Here is a 17721-nt window from a genome sequence, read left to right as displayed (position 1 = left end):
CTATGGAGAAAAGTCATTTTGGCACAGGAGTCTTGTTTGACACTGTTTCGAACTTCTGTCAGAGTTCACATCCAATGATTGAAACGTGGCGCCAGTTCATTGGTCATTTGGGCAGCCATGTAGAGTTATTCAAAATGGTTCAAATGGCTCTGAGCACTATGGGACTTAACATCTGAGGTCATCAGTCCCCTAGAACTTAGAACTACATAAACCTACCTAAGGACATCACACGCATCCATGCTCGAGGCAGGATTCGAAACTGTGACCGCAGCAGTCACGCGATTCCAGACTGAAGCGCCTAGAACCGCTCGGGCACACCGGCCGGCGTAGAATTATTGCATGGCCCCTAAGTCGCTCTACAATGTCACATTACTGCCAAGGACTATGTATCCTTAAAGTTTTTTTGTGTTTATGTAACCATTTTGGACGATCAGAGCCATCCCCACATTACAGTGTTTTTTCCTTACAGGTGACTCTGTGTTCTAAGAGGTTAGGTCCCCTCCCCCGCCCCCCCCCCCACACACACACAGCTCGCATCGCTCAGGGCTAGTTTTATGAGCATGAGGATGAGTTGTCGAATCTCCCTTGGCCATGACAGTGACAAGATATCAATGTTATCGAGCTATTGTGGTCTACTTGGAAGAAATGGGGCCGTGAACGCTATGCATCTGCACAATCATGATGTCACTATTTAGCAGGAAGGATGATGTAAGATTGCCTCAAAAACTATACAGGATCAGTATTTGTACATTCCTGGACGACCAGAAGCTTTTTTGAATGTGAACAGTTTCCTATAGCGCATTAAGCCTAGTAATGTCTTATGTTTTTGGTGTTTCCATAGTGTTCTCCACCTCCTGTGCTCGAAAACATAGAATGCGAGTCAGGAGGAAAGGTACGTGCTTTGAGCGTTACGGAGCTGCCAAACAAACTCCACTGGCAGACGTTACAAGAGAGGCGTTGTACATCACGGAGTTACTATTGAAATTTCGGGCCAGCACTTTTCAGGAGAAGTTGGATAACATATTGCTTCCCCCCACATAAACCTAGCGTATTGACCACGAGAAACAAATTCGAGAAATTAGAGCCAATACAGAGGCTTGTCAACAATCATTCTTCCCACGCACTTTTCGCGAGTGGAGCAGGGTTGAAGGGATCAGATAGGGGTACCGAAAGTACCCTCCGCCACACACCATTTGGTGGCTTGCGGAGTATGATGTAAATGTGATGTGTAAAATCCATGTTTGACCATCAGCTACTGGTTTACGATATATGCCAAATGTATGCTGTCCATTACGATTTCTTGCTGAACCATGTAACTACCGTTGCGCCTTCAACCACGTAATGACTGTCTTTTGGGACAGAAAAGGTGTGATTTTTGTGGATTTCCTGAAAAGAGGCACTACAATAAACTCTCAAAGGTATTGCCAAACTCTGCACAGCCTGAAGAGCAATACAAAACAAGCGCAAGGGAAAGTTGGGCTCAAAGATCTTGCTGATTCACGACAACGCCCGGGCCCACACGGCATATGCCACTCGTGAAGTTCTCGAATCTTGTAAGTGGGAGTTGTTTCCTCATCCGCCGTACAGTCTCGACCTATCACCGACCGACTTCCACTTATTCCCAGCAATGAAGAAGTGGTTGGCTATGCAGCGTTTTGATGACGACGCACAGCTTCAGGAAGAGGTAACCACGTGGTTGAAGGCGCAGGTGTCCGAATTTTACGACGAAGGAACTTCCAAGCTCGTCCATCGCTACGATAAGTGCCTTAATTTAAACGGCAACTATGTAGAAAAGTAGTATTTAAGTGTGGCTTTCATCTGCATATAATAAAAAAATTTCCGATACTTTATTTATTTTTAATTCCAAAACGTAATGTACTTTGTGGATAGCCCACTTATTTTGCCGCCAACCGGTTTCAACCCGCGATGGGCTCATCTCCAGTGCAATTTACACTGTAAAGTTAAAATATTAGTAAGTAATCATGTAGGTAATCTACAAGCAATCAATTAGTCAAAGTTACATAAATAAACAGATTTTTATACCCACTGGTCGCTCGCAGGGGTCGTCACCCGGCCTGTGCACGGTGGTTACTATGCGTGGTTGGCTCTGTGCATGAGCTTAAATAACGGCCAACAACACGTGGGCAGACGGTAACGCCCTCCACGGTGACCAACGGTACATACATACATGCTTCAGCAAGAAATCGTAAATTTTAAAGTTTGTTCCAGTTGTAATATAAAACATAATAAATAATAATTATAACTAATTAATCGCGAGAAATTTACAATGATTTAAAATTCAGGTAATTGTTGTCCCATTCATTTTTCACGTCATTTGTGGATAGAGCAGAGCCCTCTATCTTTTGTGGTAGGGACGCCGCTGCCATGGGCCCCCTAGCCTGTGTGGTCGGGACGCTGTCGTCATGGTAGCCGCTTCGTATAAGTCGTCTGCTGTAATACCATCTTTGCGCGGCGTTCGTTGTACCATAACGATTCTTCCGCCATGTTGTTCTCAATCCATATGGTCTTCTGCTGCGGCGTTATCTTTGCACAGCGTGCGTTGTTGTGGTGTGTTCTGGCTGCTATCCAAAAAAGTTGTTCCTAGTAATTAGCAAAAAACTTTAAAATCAGTGTATTCTCCGTTATAAAATTAACATATTAGAAAAAAGAAGTATATCAAGTGCCCCTTAGCCATCATCTTTTAAAGTCCTGTGTGTTCTACCTGAATTGATGGCTTACTCTACATTTGAGACGTGGCCATTATTTAAAAGATGTTCTAAACATTCTGCGTGGTGTCTGTTTGTTCTATATCGTGTCTCCCTACCACTTTCGCGCAACGACGCTCTGAGCGTGTTTTTTAGGGAATTGACTAGTTTGAACCTTGGACCTGTTGCTGGTAAGGAGACGTCAGACCACACATGACATGTAGAATTCAGAAGAGTTCAGTGAGACTAGCGATGATATAACCAAATACTTAATGATTTCAGCGTCAGCTCCACTGCACTCCCTGTAAAGGAATCTTAATACTAACTAAATTTAGTGGAAGGGGTTCAAGGCTTACCTATTTTTAGTTAGCTGGTAAAATAACGTCGAAAAAGCAGTTAAGTTTACCATTGGAAATTTTATTCTACTCACAAAACATCGTTTATAAATAGCACTATTGATAAAAGGAAATGTTTTAATACAGGATGGTAAAAACCAACTGCGCTCAACAAAAATGTGAACGAATATTCCCTGAATGGGTTTCCAAGCTCTACAATGGATCGAAGGATGACCTATGCCATATCACAACTATAATCTAGGTTTAAATTAAGTTTCACAAGGGAGACAACTATCAAAATGGTCTACAGTGACCCTCAATTATCTTTAATTACTTATCTAACTTGTCATACATTACAGTGGCTGATGTGGCTTCTCAATAAACAGAAAAATCATCGAGTTTCAGATTTTTACTTCAAGTGGCAAATGTGAACACCATGAGCTTTAATTGACGATCGACACTAGTATTACGTAAAGGGGATGTAACAGATGAGACTTCTGCAGTTCTGAGTGAAGCCTTATGCGCTCAAAAATGCGGCATCGCGTGCGTTCATTACCTTGTCAGTGTTCGTCAGGGGGCGGCGGCCGACGCAGCTCTGTCCAGCTCGCCCTCTCGGAAGCGATTCTTTCCTAACTTCTCCTTACTACAATTTACCGAAGTTGGTTTAAAAAAAACTATCTGGCTGTGTTTTCATCTGACCAATCAGGGTCTCAATGTTAACCTTAAGCTCCGCCTACAAAAATTCTGCCTATCCAATGAGAAACGTTATACTTTTCGTGGTGGGGCAATGTTTTTAAAGTTTGCAACGTAACAGAGACGCGAAAAAGTCTCACGCTAGAACTTGCAGGTGGTGTGGGCCTTTTTGTCTTATCATAAGATCTATACTGTTCTTCTGGAGGGCTCTATCTTTTAACATGGGCTGGGGGGTGGTCCTAACGTAACAGAGACGCGAAAAAGTCTCATGCTAAGAAACTTGTGGGTGGTATGGACGTAACGGTTAGCTGGCAACGTGGGTGTCCGTCCGTCCCTTATCGTAGGGCCTTCCAGCTTAACACGGTTCTGCTCTCGGCTTCTGTTCTCGTTTCTCCCCTCGGATCTGCGTCTTATCACGGTGGGAAGGTTTGACATGCATTTAGGCATTCTTGTGTTAGTCTGTGGTATTCCATTTGCTCACTCATTACTCGTATTACTTTGGTTAATTTAATGTCACGATTTATTCGGAGCTATGTGACATACTACTGGATTTGCTTATCATGTCAGGGTTTTTATGGAAGGTGTTGGATATGCCTGACACCTTACAATGTTGTAGGCTAAAATGTTTGAACCCTAATCCATGAAGATGGTCTGTCATTGATACTGGTCGAAATTTGGGTTTTAAATTAAAAAAAGCAGCTGATGGTCAAACATGGATTTTACACATCACATCTACATCATACTCCGCGAGCCACCAAGTAGGGTGTGGCGGAGGGTACTTTCGGTACCACTATCTGATCCCTTCAACCCTGTTCCACTCGCGAAAAGTGCGTGGAAAGAATGATTGTTGACAAGCCTCTGTATTGGTTCTAATTTCTCGAATTTGTTTCTCGTGGTCAATACGCTAGGTTTATGTGAGGGGAAGCAATATGTTATCCAACTTCTCCTGAAAAGTGCTGGCCCGAAATTTCAATAGTAATTCCGTGATGCACAACGCCTGTCTTGTAACGTCTGCCAGTGGAGTTCGTTTAGCTTCTCCGTAACGCTCTCTCGCCAGCTAAACGATCCCGTGACGAAATGAGCCACTCTTCCTTGGACCTTCTCTATCTCCTCTATCAGTCCTATCTGGGGATAGATGAACAGTACTTAATAATCGGCCGATCAAGCGCCTTATAAGCCACTTCTTTCGTGGATGAGTTACATTTACTTAAGATGCTTCCGATCAATCTGAGTCTGGTCTCTGCTTTTCCCACTATCTGTTTTATGTGGTCATTCCACTTAAGGTCGCTCTGGTTAGTTAGGTCTACATATTTTACGGTAGACGCTGTCTCCAGCTGTTTGTCATCAAATGGCTCTGAGCACTATGGGACTTAACATCTGTGGTCATCAGTCCCCTAGAACTTAGAACTACTTAAACCTAACTAACCTAAGGACATCACACACATCCATGCCCGAGGCAGGATTCGAACCTGCGACCGCAGCAGTCGTGCGGTTCCGGACTGAGCGCCTAGAACCGCTCGGCCACCGTGGCCGGCCGTTTGTCATCAGTAGTGTAGTGTACAGTAGTGGATTTCTTTTCGTATGTATGCGCAATATGTTACATTTATTTACCTTCAGTGTCAACTGTCAAAGCCTGCACCATTCATCAATTCTCTACAGATCGTTCTGCAAATTCTTACTATCTTCTGACGTTGCTACAACAGCATCATCGGCGAATTGCTTTAATGAGCATTCGACGCTTTCTACTAGATCATTTATATAACTTGTGAACAGCAACTGTCCTGTCCCACTCCCCTATGGTACTCCGGATATTACCTTAATATTTGTCGATTTTCTTCCGTTAAGAGCGACCTGTTGAGTTCTATCTGCAAGAAAGTCTTGAATCGAGTCGCAAGTCTGCTCTGATACTTATTAAGCTCGTACTTTTTTCATTAAACGGCAATGTGGGACGGTGTCAAATGCCTCACTGAAATCAAGGAACACGGCATCAGCCTGAGCGGCGGTGTTCACTGCTCTGAGGATCTCATGGGGGAACAGAGCGAGCTGAGTTTCTCAGAATCTCTGTTTGCGGAATCCACATTGATTTTTTATAGAGGAGATGTTACTTTTCCAAAAACGTCACAGTTCTTGCACATAAAACATGTTCCATAATTCTACAACAGTCTGACGTCAAAGATATAGGTCTATAATTGTGTAGATCTGTCTTACGGCCTTTCTTAAAAACGGGAATGACCTGCGCTTTTTTCCAGTCATTAGGTACCTTTCGTTGCTTAAGCGACCTACGCTATATCATTGCTAGAAGGGGAGCAAGTTCTTTCGCATAATCTTTATGGAATCTTACAGGTATCTTATTAGGTCCTGACGCCTTTCCACTTCTAAGCGATTGTAGCTGCTTTTCAATTCTGCGATCGCTTATCTCAATATTTGCCATTTCGACGTTCGTACGACGATTGAAAGGAGGGACAGTGTTACGCGGTGAAACAACTTCGGAAGACCGAATTCAGTATTTCGGAGTTTTCTCTGTTATCTTCCGTTTCGGTGCCGGTGTGGTCGCTGAGAGAATGAATAGACGATTTTGATTCACTTACTGATTTTAAATCTCTTAGGGTTTTTACTCAGGTCGGTTGACAACATCTTACTTTCAAAATCATTGAACGCTTCTCTCATTGGTCTCCTTACGCTCTTTTTCGCTTTGATCAGCTTTCGTTTGTCAGCCAGGTATTTACTTCTCTTGAATCTGAGATGAAGTGTTCTTTGTTTACGTAGCGCTTTTGTAACACGGCTATTGATCCATGATGGATATTTCCCATCCCTTAAAACCTTACTCGGAATATACTTGGCTACGGCCTATTGAACGATACGTTTGAATTTTTTCCATTTGTTCTCCACATCTTCGCCCTCATCACCTAATATTTGATGCTGACTGCTGACATATTCTGAAATTTGTATCCTGTCACCCTTGCTGAGCAAATATATCTTCCTACCTTTCTTAACAATCCTTGCAGGACTCGTCTTCATAGATGCTGTCACAGCCTTATACCTTCCTCTACGTTAACTGATTCGATACGTTCAGGTCTGTCGTTGCCAGGAGGTCTAACACATGACCCTCACGAGATGGTTTCTCTAACTCTGTGATCAAGGCAATTTTCGGACAAGACATCCAGAACAATGCCACTCGAATCCCTGTCTCTGGTACTGACAGCTGTTACTAGTCACTCCCCCTACCTACAACCAATCTCAGTACAGTACTCCCCGTCTCTAGTCAGTCACACTGCAGTATTAAAAATGTGATTTCAATATGCTGATATTCAAGACCATAAAAGCGGGTTAAAAGCTGTGAGCTGTCTGGGGAAGTTAACCTTGCATTACTGAACAACTTTTTCACCAGGCATCCAGTCTAGCTTACCAAATTACCAGCCAGACTAACATTAATTATAATCTTCTAATAGTCATCTTACGACAACCGGTGATATATATATATATATATATATATATATATATATATATATATATATATATATATATATAAGAGAATTTAAATAAAAAGAAATAAATCAGTTTATATTTGGAAATTTATTTTAACATTGATCATTGAAATTTCAGCATTTTAAACTTGATTCACAACTAAACTGGTGCCTTATTTAGGATTGTGAAAATGTGAGATTGTAATCTTACGGAACAAATCAAATATGGAGCCAAGATTGGGAGACTGCATACAACACTGCATTCATAAAATAATACACGAAGAACGTTGAAACATATGCAAGAGCAAATTAACCACAACCAACCGATTCAATTTTCACCCAAAGAAGTTACGTTCGTAGCACAATCCTGTCCGTCATGAAATTCCCACACACTGGTATACTAAATGCATACTACCTCTCTGTGAAATGTTCCCGAAAAGAATAGCTGAGGGCTACTTTGATGCTGACAACACATGCTTCACGTGGTCAACTTGGTTTACACAAAGAGTGTAACTCCACAATAATTTTGATGATTAAAATAAATTAGATCGAAAAGCAATTTTCAAAAGAAAAACCTCGAACTGGTTACTGTCGTCTTACTATTAACCTGATGGGTCAAACAATTGTGTAAGCACGTGGTACTGGTCTTACAAAGTACACCCCACGTGGGTTGAACATAAAGAAAAGTTGCTATATTGAAAAATATTGTCAAGACGAGACGTTATAATCTCACCCAAATTCGCATTTAAGATTGATGATCTTAGTTAGAGTTACTGATCAACACGTGGTTCCACTTTACTCACAAAGTAGTGACAAAGCAACTACTGGAAGATATTCTGAACGTCACACGAGAATTACACTGTGTTGCAATTTAAGATAACATTAGATATTTTAGAGCTAAACCTGACATAAAGGTGATTAAATTTTCAGTTAGGCTGAACTTAAGAAATCCATTGTCCTACGGACTTAGCAGACACGCGCTTAGCCGGAGATCTTACCACTTCAGACGCTCGCCGTGGACAGACTGACCTGGCTCCTACCAAGGGTGCTTCCGTATACAAAACGGAAGTGACCAGAGGGGCAGCTTCCTATACCGACATGACAAGGGACGGACAGGACCATACTAAGGATAGAAACCTCTTTGCTTTTAGAAAAAGTAGCTACCTGTTCCGACGTTGGTCCTACTGTTCTCTAGCAGACAGGCTTGTCTGCTACCATCCAGCATGCAACCAGAAATATGTACATTTGCTCATTCATCCTCTCACACAGAAGGGAAGGGGGATGACAGTATCTTATCATATACATTATATAAAAGAAAGCGGATGTAGGTTCCGTATGAGACTGTGTGACATGAATTACATGTAAACTGTGTTTTAAAGTGTAGTAGTGTAACAGATCGTTCTTGTTTATGTGTAAAAGTAACACGTTTCACTGCTAAGTCTCCTCCCAGATAGTCAGAAACACCACAGTAAATTTAGAAGAGGAACTTATGCCGTAAATGACAACATATTTAAGAAATTAACATGAAAGTGGACTAATAATTTTTTGTTTTTTAAAAGTTTATATTGACTGCATTTCATGTTATACCATTATTTTCTGCTCGCTGAGGTACTCAGCTCCCTTTGTATTTCTGAAATGGCGTTTTCAGCCTTTAAACTGTATTTATAAGCTCTTATGAAGACAATTTGTTACCGTGTCTCCTGCTGTCAGATAAAATTATTGCCTTTTACTTCATGTACAAAATAATGTTCGTCTAATATTCGGCTATTTACATTTTGAAGGCTAAGTAGCCTGTTTGTATTTGCGGCTACTACACTCATGCTCATAAATTAAGGATAATGCCGATACATGGTGAAACAACGCTCTGGTGGGCGGTTTCTGGGTTTAAATCACCTCGGGGTATGACCATTACGTGCATTTGACCTGCGGTCGTCGCACGGTGGCGCTGGCAGCAGCCCACATACGCAGACGTGTGTTGGTGCATGTCAGAGTACGATGCAGCGAGTAAATGTGCAGACGTTTTCAGACGTGCTAATGGTGACTCTGTGTTGAAAATGGTTAGAAGAACACATATTGATGACGTTACGAGGGGTAGAATACGAGGACGACTGGAGGCTGGTCAAACACAGCAGGTCGTACCACGGGCCCTCCGTGTGCCACAAAGTGTGATCTCAAGATTATGGCAACGATTCTAGCAGACAGGAAACGTGTCCAGCCGCTACAGTACGGGACGTCCACAGCGTACGACGCACAAGAAGATGGATATCTCACCATCAATGTCTGCAGACGGCCATGGAGTACTGCAAGTAGCCTTGCTCAGGACCTTACCGCAACCACTGGAGCAGTTGTCTCCAGACAAACAGTCTACAGACGACAGAACAGACATGGTTTATTCGTCTGGAGACCCGCAAGGTACATTCCACTGATTCCTGGTCGCCAGAGAGCCCGTAAAGCCTGGTGTCAAGAACACAGTACATGGTCACTGGAACAGAGGTCCTAGGTTATGTTCACGGACGAGTCCAGGTATAGTCTGACAGTGATTCTCGCATGGTTTTCATCTGGCATGAATCAGAAACCAGATACCAACCCCTTAATATCCTTGAAAGGGACCTGTATGGATGTCGTGGTTTGATGGTGTGGGGTGGGATTACGATTGGTGCACGTACACCCCCGCATGTCTTTGACAGAGGAACTGTAACAGGTCAGGTGTATCGGGACGTCAATTTGCACCTGTATGTCCGCCTTTTCAGGGGTGGAGTGGGTTCCACCTTCCTCCTGATAGATGATAACGCACGGCCCCACCGAGCTGCCATCGTGAAGGAGTACCTTGAAACAGAAGATATCAGGCGAATGGAGTGGCCTGCCTGTTCTCCAGAACTAAACCCCATCAAGTACGTCTCGGATGCTCTTGTTCGACGTATCCCTGCACATCTTCAAACCCGTACGACACTTCAGGAGCTCTGAAGGGCACTGGTGCAAGAATGGGAGGCTATACCCCTGCAGCTGCTCGACCACCTGATTCAGAGTATGCCAACCTGTTGTGCGGCCTGTGTACGTGTGCACGATGATCATATCCCATATTGATGCCGGGATACATGCACAGAAAACAGTGACGTTTTGTAGCACATGTGTTTCGGGATGGATTTCTCAACTTATCACCAATACCATGGACTTGGAGATTTGTGTCGTGTCTGTTCCCTATGTGCCTATGCTGTAGTGCCGGTTTTCCACGTTGTGTGGCACCACATTCTGCAATTATCCTTAATTTATGAGCATGAGTGTAGATGCCACTCTTTGTGTAACGTTCACCTACCCACAGTTGCTAATGCGGGTGCCTCAGTCTGCTGCAACCATAGCTCGACGTATTTGAGCAGCCGATAGTGGCTTGCCTTTTATGTATTCTGTATTACAAAATTTTGATACTAAAGCTTTATGGCTTGATTTTTAGTTTAATGCGTGATGTGTAAGTACTGTTCATTTTTTGTACTGCTAGATAGTACTTATACTTAAGAAATTTTTCTTTCCTGTAATTTTGAAATTACGTTATAGGCCAATTTGAGAGTTTTATTTGTTATGAATACACTCATAGCAGTGCCGAAACCTAAGTCAAAAGACTCCCTTTTTGCGACTGAGGGCTGCTATTGCTGTTAATTTTAAGAATAATGAGTAAGTGTGATTATCGACTGTAAATCCCCTGTATAGGAATACCAGTCGTCACAGTTCGATGTAAAGTCTGTATTTGGTGTACCTGTCGATTCTCGGTGTGCAGGTACCGAGAGAACGCCCGGCGCCTGTCCCGCATCTTCCACGACCGCCCGGTGAAGCCGCTGGACGAGGCTGTCTACTGGACAGAGTACGTGATCAGGCACCAGGGAGCACCTCACCTCAGGTCCGCGGCGCTGGACCTCGCCTGGTACCAGTACTTGCTGCTAGATGTCGTCGCGGCGCTGCTCGCCGCAGCACTGCTGGCTCTCCTCCTCACCAGAGCAGCCTTCAGTGCGGGACTGCGGCTACTGAAGGGGACTGCTGGCGGATCCAAAGCTAAGAGGACTAGTAGCAAATCCACCAAGAGGGACTGACGGCGTTTTACGTTGTATTTATTTATCTCGTGTATATACCTCATGTATATAGTATCAAGATGACGAAATAAAAGGAATTCCTACAAATTTGCAGCGAAACAATGATTCAAAACAAGACTGACGATCTATCTAACAGCTTGTAAGAAACTGGGAGTATCTTAAGTGCTCTTATACGACATTTGACATCAGTATAATTTTGTTTTTCATTTATCTCGTTTTGTTAACAGTACGAGGGGCGTTTGTAAAGTCCACGCAAAGTCCGAGAGATGGCACCACCAGCGCGTATCGAGGTCATGTTTAGTTAGTAGCATCTTTGGAAAGAACGCACACCAAGTTTCAGCCATATTGGTCTATTTCTTTGTGGTTGGCATTCGTGTGAATCAAGGAAGTCGAATGATTGTGCATAGGGGCTTAATTTTAAAATGCAATAGTAGCTGTATGTCCGGTTACGAAGTCTCGTAACCGGTTGGCCCTGAGTAGTATTAGTACGCAATCTGACTGCATAGAATAACAACAAAGAATGAAAGGAAATTTCCGTTAACACAATTGATTAATTAAGTCCCCAGCAACTATAAAAGCTACGAAACGACAAGGCACAAGTGTAACTGTTCTGTGTATGGAAGTGTGATTCAACGTACACATCTGGCACGGTTCTTCCTCAATACGACAAGATATTTTAAACACCATTTACAATGAAGTAATTAAAAAAACCTGAAATACTATAATCGCATATAGAAACCAGAATTACAGTCTAATACATGAACACAAGCCAGATGCTTTGTTGACTGAACCTGTGACCAAGAGGCATTGTTATTTAGGAAATCTGAAATAAAAAATTTTTTTGTTACCTTCACATATATTGACGAAAAATACACTGTGATCATTGCAACATCCCCAATCAAACAGCATCTGCTGTCTCGTCCAACAGAACAACTGCAGACGACATGCCCTCAATTAGTACTGCTATCGACACCCTCTCAACAAGCACTGCCCATGGCAACCTCTGAACTACTACTGCCTCAGTGGAGGCGACGGAAAAATACTCTTTGGCGCAACCTCTGGCGCTGTGACTCAGTGTAGCCACCTTTCAATTGTCAGAAAATGATCGAAGAAGAATTTCATGTGGTGATTAAACATTGCTTTATGAAAGGAAAAACGCCTCAAGAGACTGAAGAGAAGCTTGAGAAACATTACGGTGACTCTGCACCTTCGATTAGAATATTTTATAAGTAGTTTCAAAATTTTCGGAGTGGCCAAATGGGCACAAGTGAAGCTGAACGTTCTGGACGCCCTGTGGAAGTTACGACTCCAGAAATCATTGATAAAATCCATCATATGGTGATGGATAACAGAAGGGTTAAGGTGTGTGAGATTGCTAGTGCTGTGGGCATCTCGATTGAACGGGTACATAATATTTTGCATAAACATTTGGACATGAGAAAGATATCCGCAAGATGGGTTCCGCGATTGCTCACGCTTGACCAAAATCGGAATCGTGTGAAGTGTTGCAAGGATGGTTTGCAGCTGTTCAGGAAGAATCTGCAGGACTTCAAGCGTCGTTTCGTCACTGTGGATGAAACAGGGATACATTACTATACTCCTGAGACCAAACAACAATCTAAACAATGGGTTACCAGGGGAGAATCTGCACCAAAAAGGCGAAGACCAGTCCTTCGGCCGAAAGGTTATGGCGACTGTCTTTTGAGATTCGCAAGGGATATTCCCCATCGACTATCTGGAAGAAGGTAAAACTATTACAGGTACATATTATTCATCGTTATTGGACCGTTTAAAAACCAAGCTGTAAGAAAAACGCCGGCGATTGGACCGCAAAAGGTCCGTTTGCATCACGACGATGCACCGACACACACCTCTGCAGTTGTGCTCGCAAAATTAATGGAAATAGGATTCCAACTCGTTTCACATCCCCCCTATGAGGTGATTGCAGCAACAATTAGCTATTTTGCAGACTTGGACAATTCCTATTATTCGGAAGGGATCAACAAATTAGAACAGCGTTGGACGAAATGTATAAGTCTAAAAGGAGACTATGTCGAAAAACAGGAAAGGTTTACCCCAAACAAGTATTTTTATATTTGCACGGACTTTTCAAACGCCCCTCGTATATATATTGATATTACACTGAATTGCTAATTTCTTATACAGGCGTAATCAATTAAAATTCATTATTCACGGGGTAGTTTTCATATTACTGATGATAATAGCACATTTAATGCTTATCGAAACATTAATCTTTTGCTATAAATCCATACGTCACGAAAGTGAAAATTTCGGTGAGCAAATAGTTGTTTATTCCTAAATCAGCACAGCTCTTTTGAAAGCTCTCCTTCTGCTACTTTCAACAAACATACTTTATTCTTCAAAACTTATTCGTCTTCAAGGTTTTTACATTCTCGAAAGTTCCATGCTCAAATAGTGACTACTTTTAAAATTTTTTCTGATAACAAAACGCCCACTTTTATTAAAGTAACTCGTTTGTTTGGTAATTATCCAAATTAAAAAATTCTACTTCCTCGAAACTTCTTGGCGGGCTTTGCGAGACCCCCTGTACATAGAAACCATCCTGATAAAGTGGAACACTTTAATTTTCCTGACTTTTATGTTAATGTAACAGCTCTGTGGTTCAAATGGTTCAAATGGCTCTAAGCACTATGGGACTTAACATCTATGGTCATCGGTCCCCTAGAACTTAGAACTACTTAAACCTAACTAACCTAAGGACAGCACACAACACCCAGCCATCACGAGGCAGAGAAAATCCCTGACCCCGCCGGGAATCGAACCCGGGAACCCAGGCGTGGGAAGCGAGAACGCTACCGCACGACCACGAGATGCGGGCTAACAGCTCTGTGTTTGAAACATTTAGCGACTGGTGATATCACGCTCAGGCAATGGGGAAAGCACGACAGTCGGGCGACATCAGTCACTTTGTTAACAAGATGCAGCTTTGCAAACGTTATATACTTTGCAGTTCGCCAGTATCAAGTAGACAGTCTAAATATCCCCATCCAAACATGCACACACACACACACACACACACACACACACACACACACACTCTCTGAGGTGACAAAAGTTATGCCGGCCAGTGTGGCCGAGCGGTTCTAGGCGCTTTAGTCTGGAACCGCGCGACCGCTACAGTCGCAGGTTCGACTCCTGCCTCGGGTATGGATGTGTGTGATGTCCTTAGGTTAGTTAGGCTTAAGTATTTCTAAGCTATAGGGGACTGATGACCTCAGATGTTAAGTCCCATAGTGCTCAGAGCCACTTAGAGCAACAAAAGTCATGGGATAGCGACAAGCAATATACAGATTGGTGTAGTATCGCATAGACAAGGTATAAAAGGGCAGTGCTTTGGCGGAGCTGTCATTTGCACTCAGATGATTCATGTGAGAAGGTTTCCGACGCCTTTACCGCCGCACCGTGGGACTTAACAGACCCTGAACGCAGAACAGTAGTTGGAGCTACACGCATCGGACATACCCTTGAGGAAATAAGAGCGTGCCAAGAATGCTTCAGGCATTACCTCTCACCACAGACAACTCAGTGGCCGAAGGTGTTTGCCTAGCGACTAAGAGCAGCAGCGTTCGCATAGCGTTGTCAGTGCTAATAGACAAGCAACACTGCGTGAAATAACAGCAGGAATCAACGTATCTTTAGGACAGTGTGACGAAAACTGGTGTTGGTGGGCTATGGTGACTGACGACCTATGCGAGTGCCTTTGCTAACAGTACGACATAGCGCACACTGCCTCTCCTGGATTCGTGACCATATCGGTTGGAACCCTGGGCGACTGCAATACCGCAGCCTCGTCATAGGAGTCCCGATTTCGGTTGTTAAGGGCTGACAGTAGCGTTCGAGCTTGACGCAGATCCTATGAAGCCATGGACCCAAGCTGTCACTAAGGCACTGTCGAAGCTGGTGGTGGCTCCACAATGGTGCGAGCTGTGTTTACGTGGAATGGACTGGGTCCTGTGGTCCAACTGAACCTATCATTGACTGGAAATGGTGATGTTCGGCGGCTTGGAGACCATTTGCAGCCATGGACTACATGTTTCCAAACAACGATGGAATTTTTGTTGGTGAGAATGTGCCACGTTACCAGCTCACAGTTGTCCATGATTGGTTTAAACAATATTCTGTACAATCCGAACGAATGATTTGAACACCCAGATCACCCGACGTGAATCCCATCTAACATTTGTAGGACATAATCGAGAAGTTAATTCGTGCACGAAATCCTGCACCGGCAACACTTCCACAATTACGGGTGTCTATAAAGCCATCATCGCTCAATATTTCTGCAGGGGACTTTCAGCAACTAGTTGAGTCCAGGACACGTCGGGCAGGAGGAGGTCTGACCCGACATTACGAGGTGTCCCATGAGTCTTGTCATCCCAGTGTACATTTCGTCACTGAATAGTTTGAATTCATGCATAACTCTGCCACCACTGAACTTAGTGGTTTGGTTTCTGCTAATGTTATTTTCCAAAATGGTTCCAGTGCTCAGACTCTTGCTTGTAACAAACCCGATCGTTGGACAGGGAACACAATATAAATAAACATGAAACTATCAAAAATTAATTACTGCTTTGTGGAACACATTATTTTACATATCCTTTTACATACCTTTCAACGGCTGGAAAAGCCGTCATAGAGAGGTCACGAGGTAACTGAAGGCTTGATATCAAGCGAGCAAAGTTAAAAGATTAAGCAATACGCACATTTTCAGTCATCGCCCATAATGTGCTCCCATCCTCACCCTATATATTGAAACAGTTCCAATGGAATGTTGCCGGAAAATAGTCTGTACCCACCCATATCATGGGCATGCACCTTTTCCACAACATCTTTCAATCTCCTGCCTCTGTGACGGAATACAAAGGGCATTCAAAAAGTTTTGCACAGTCATCTTTAATTTCTTTTATTTTTTGCAGCAGGAGAATGAAATTTTTTGTAAACATTCTTGGAACATGTAGCTATGCATTGTAGCCTCCATCAGCTGTGGAGCATCTAGCCCAACGTTCTTTCCATGACGTAAATGCACTTTGATAAAATTCTGGGGACTGGCTTTTACACCATCGCTTGACATAGGAAATAAGATCTTTCTCACCATCAAATGTTTTACCGCGCAGGTGGGCCTTCAGATGACCAAAGAGGTAAAAACCAGGCGGAGCCATGTCCAGACTGAAGGGAGGATGACGAACAATTTTCCAACACATTTTCTTGATTTTCTCCTGTGTCATAATGGCTGTATGGGGTTTGGCATTGTCATGGTGTAGTCTGATGAGCTGATCCTGAAGCTGTGGTCTGTGGGTCATGATGGCACGTCGCAGCTTGTCCAAAGACAAACACTAACGGCCCCAATTAATTGTGGAGCCAGGTTCCAAAAAGTCAATGAAAATGACACCTCACTGATCCCAGAAGAAGGAGGCCATCACCTTTCGGCCTCCGTGAAACTCTTGGTTTCTTCCTCCAAGGGGAACCTGGATGCCACCACTCCACGGATTGGGTTTTCCTCTCAGGTTCAGACAAAAACAAACCATGTTTCATCCTGTGTAATGACGCCGTCAAAACACTGTTTCCACTCTTCAGTAAAGGTCTTCATGAGACCCTCGCACACATTCTTCCTCATCGTTTTCATTTCTCTTGTCAATAATACAGGCACCCAGCGTGCACAGATTTTTCTGTACCCTAGTAACTGTACCAGTGATACTACACTACCCAATGACAAACGAGTCATTTCAGTAAGCTGCTGTGTCGTCAAACATCTGTAATTTTGTATGATTTGCTCAATGGTCTCCTTATTCACAACACTCACTGCTGTCGAAGGCTACCGCATCGTGGATTGTCCAGTAGAGAGAAATCACCTTCTTTAAACCTCTGCAACCACCGCTGGATACTGCTGCGATCCAGTGTGTCTTCCCCATAAACAGGGAGCAACGTCTTGTGAATCGATGTGGCAGAGTCATCGCCGGTCTTGAAGAAGAACTCCATCACAGACCACTGTCGCGACCTGACATCTACTTCACGGTCCATTATGGCTCACATGTGAAAAAAATTTTTTTTGGGAATTTGTGGAAAGGTATTATGGGAGAAAACTACTGAGTTCATCGGTCCGTAAGTCTACACACTACTTAATCTAACTTACACTATGGACAACACGCACACCCAGGCCCAAGGTAGAGGACTCGAACGTCCTACTGGGGTGAGGGGGGGAGGGGGGGGGGAGCCGCACGGACCGTAACAAGACGCCTCAGTAAGCGCGGCTACCCCACACGGCTGTAAATAAAAGAAAATACTTTTATACACCAACTTACAGCTAAATGTCCCAAGTATGTTCACAAAAAATTTCATTCTCCTCCGGCAAAAAATAACAAAAAAAAAATAGAGACGACTGTGCAAAACTTTTTGAACTCCCTTT

The 17721-nt window shown here is 43.3% G+C and overlaps 1 protein-coding gene across 1 annotated transcript in view; it reads left to right on the top strand.

The window, feature by feature from the left end:
* The window catches only part of LOC124711695 (UDP-glycosyltransferase UGT5-like), a 114192-nt gene extending 102829 nt beyond the window's left edge, over positions 1–11363 (top strand). Inside the window, exon 6 of the mRNA XM_047241895.1 lies at positions 10967–11363. Coding sequence (XP_047097851.1) covers positions 10967–11276 — 310 coding nt within the window. The 3' untranslated portion in view covers positions 11277–11363. The remainder of the gene's footprint in view (positions 1–10966) is intronic.
* The last annotated feature ends 6358 nt before the right edge of the window (positions 11364–17721 follow it).

Source organism: Schistocerca piceifrons, chromosome 8 (genome assembly GCF_021461385.2).
Source record: "Schistocerca piceifrons isolate TAMUIC-IGC-003096 chromosome 8, iqSchPice1.1, whole genome shotgun sequence".
Lineage (NCBI taxonomy): Eukaryota > Metazoa > Arthropoda > Insecta > Orthoptera > Acrididae > Schistocerca > Schistocerca piceifrons.
Note: the sequence above shows the minus strand (reverse complement) of the source record. Positions and strands in the feature narration are given on the sequence as shown.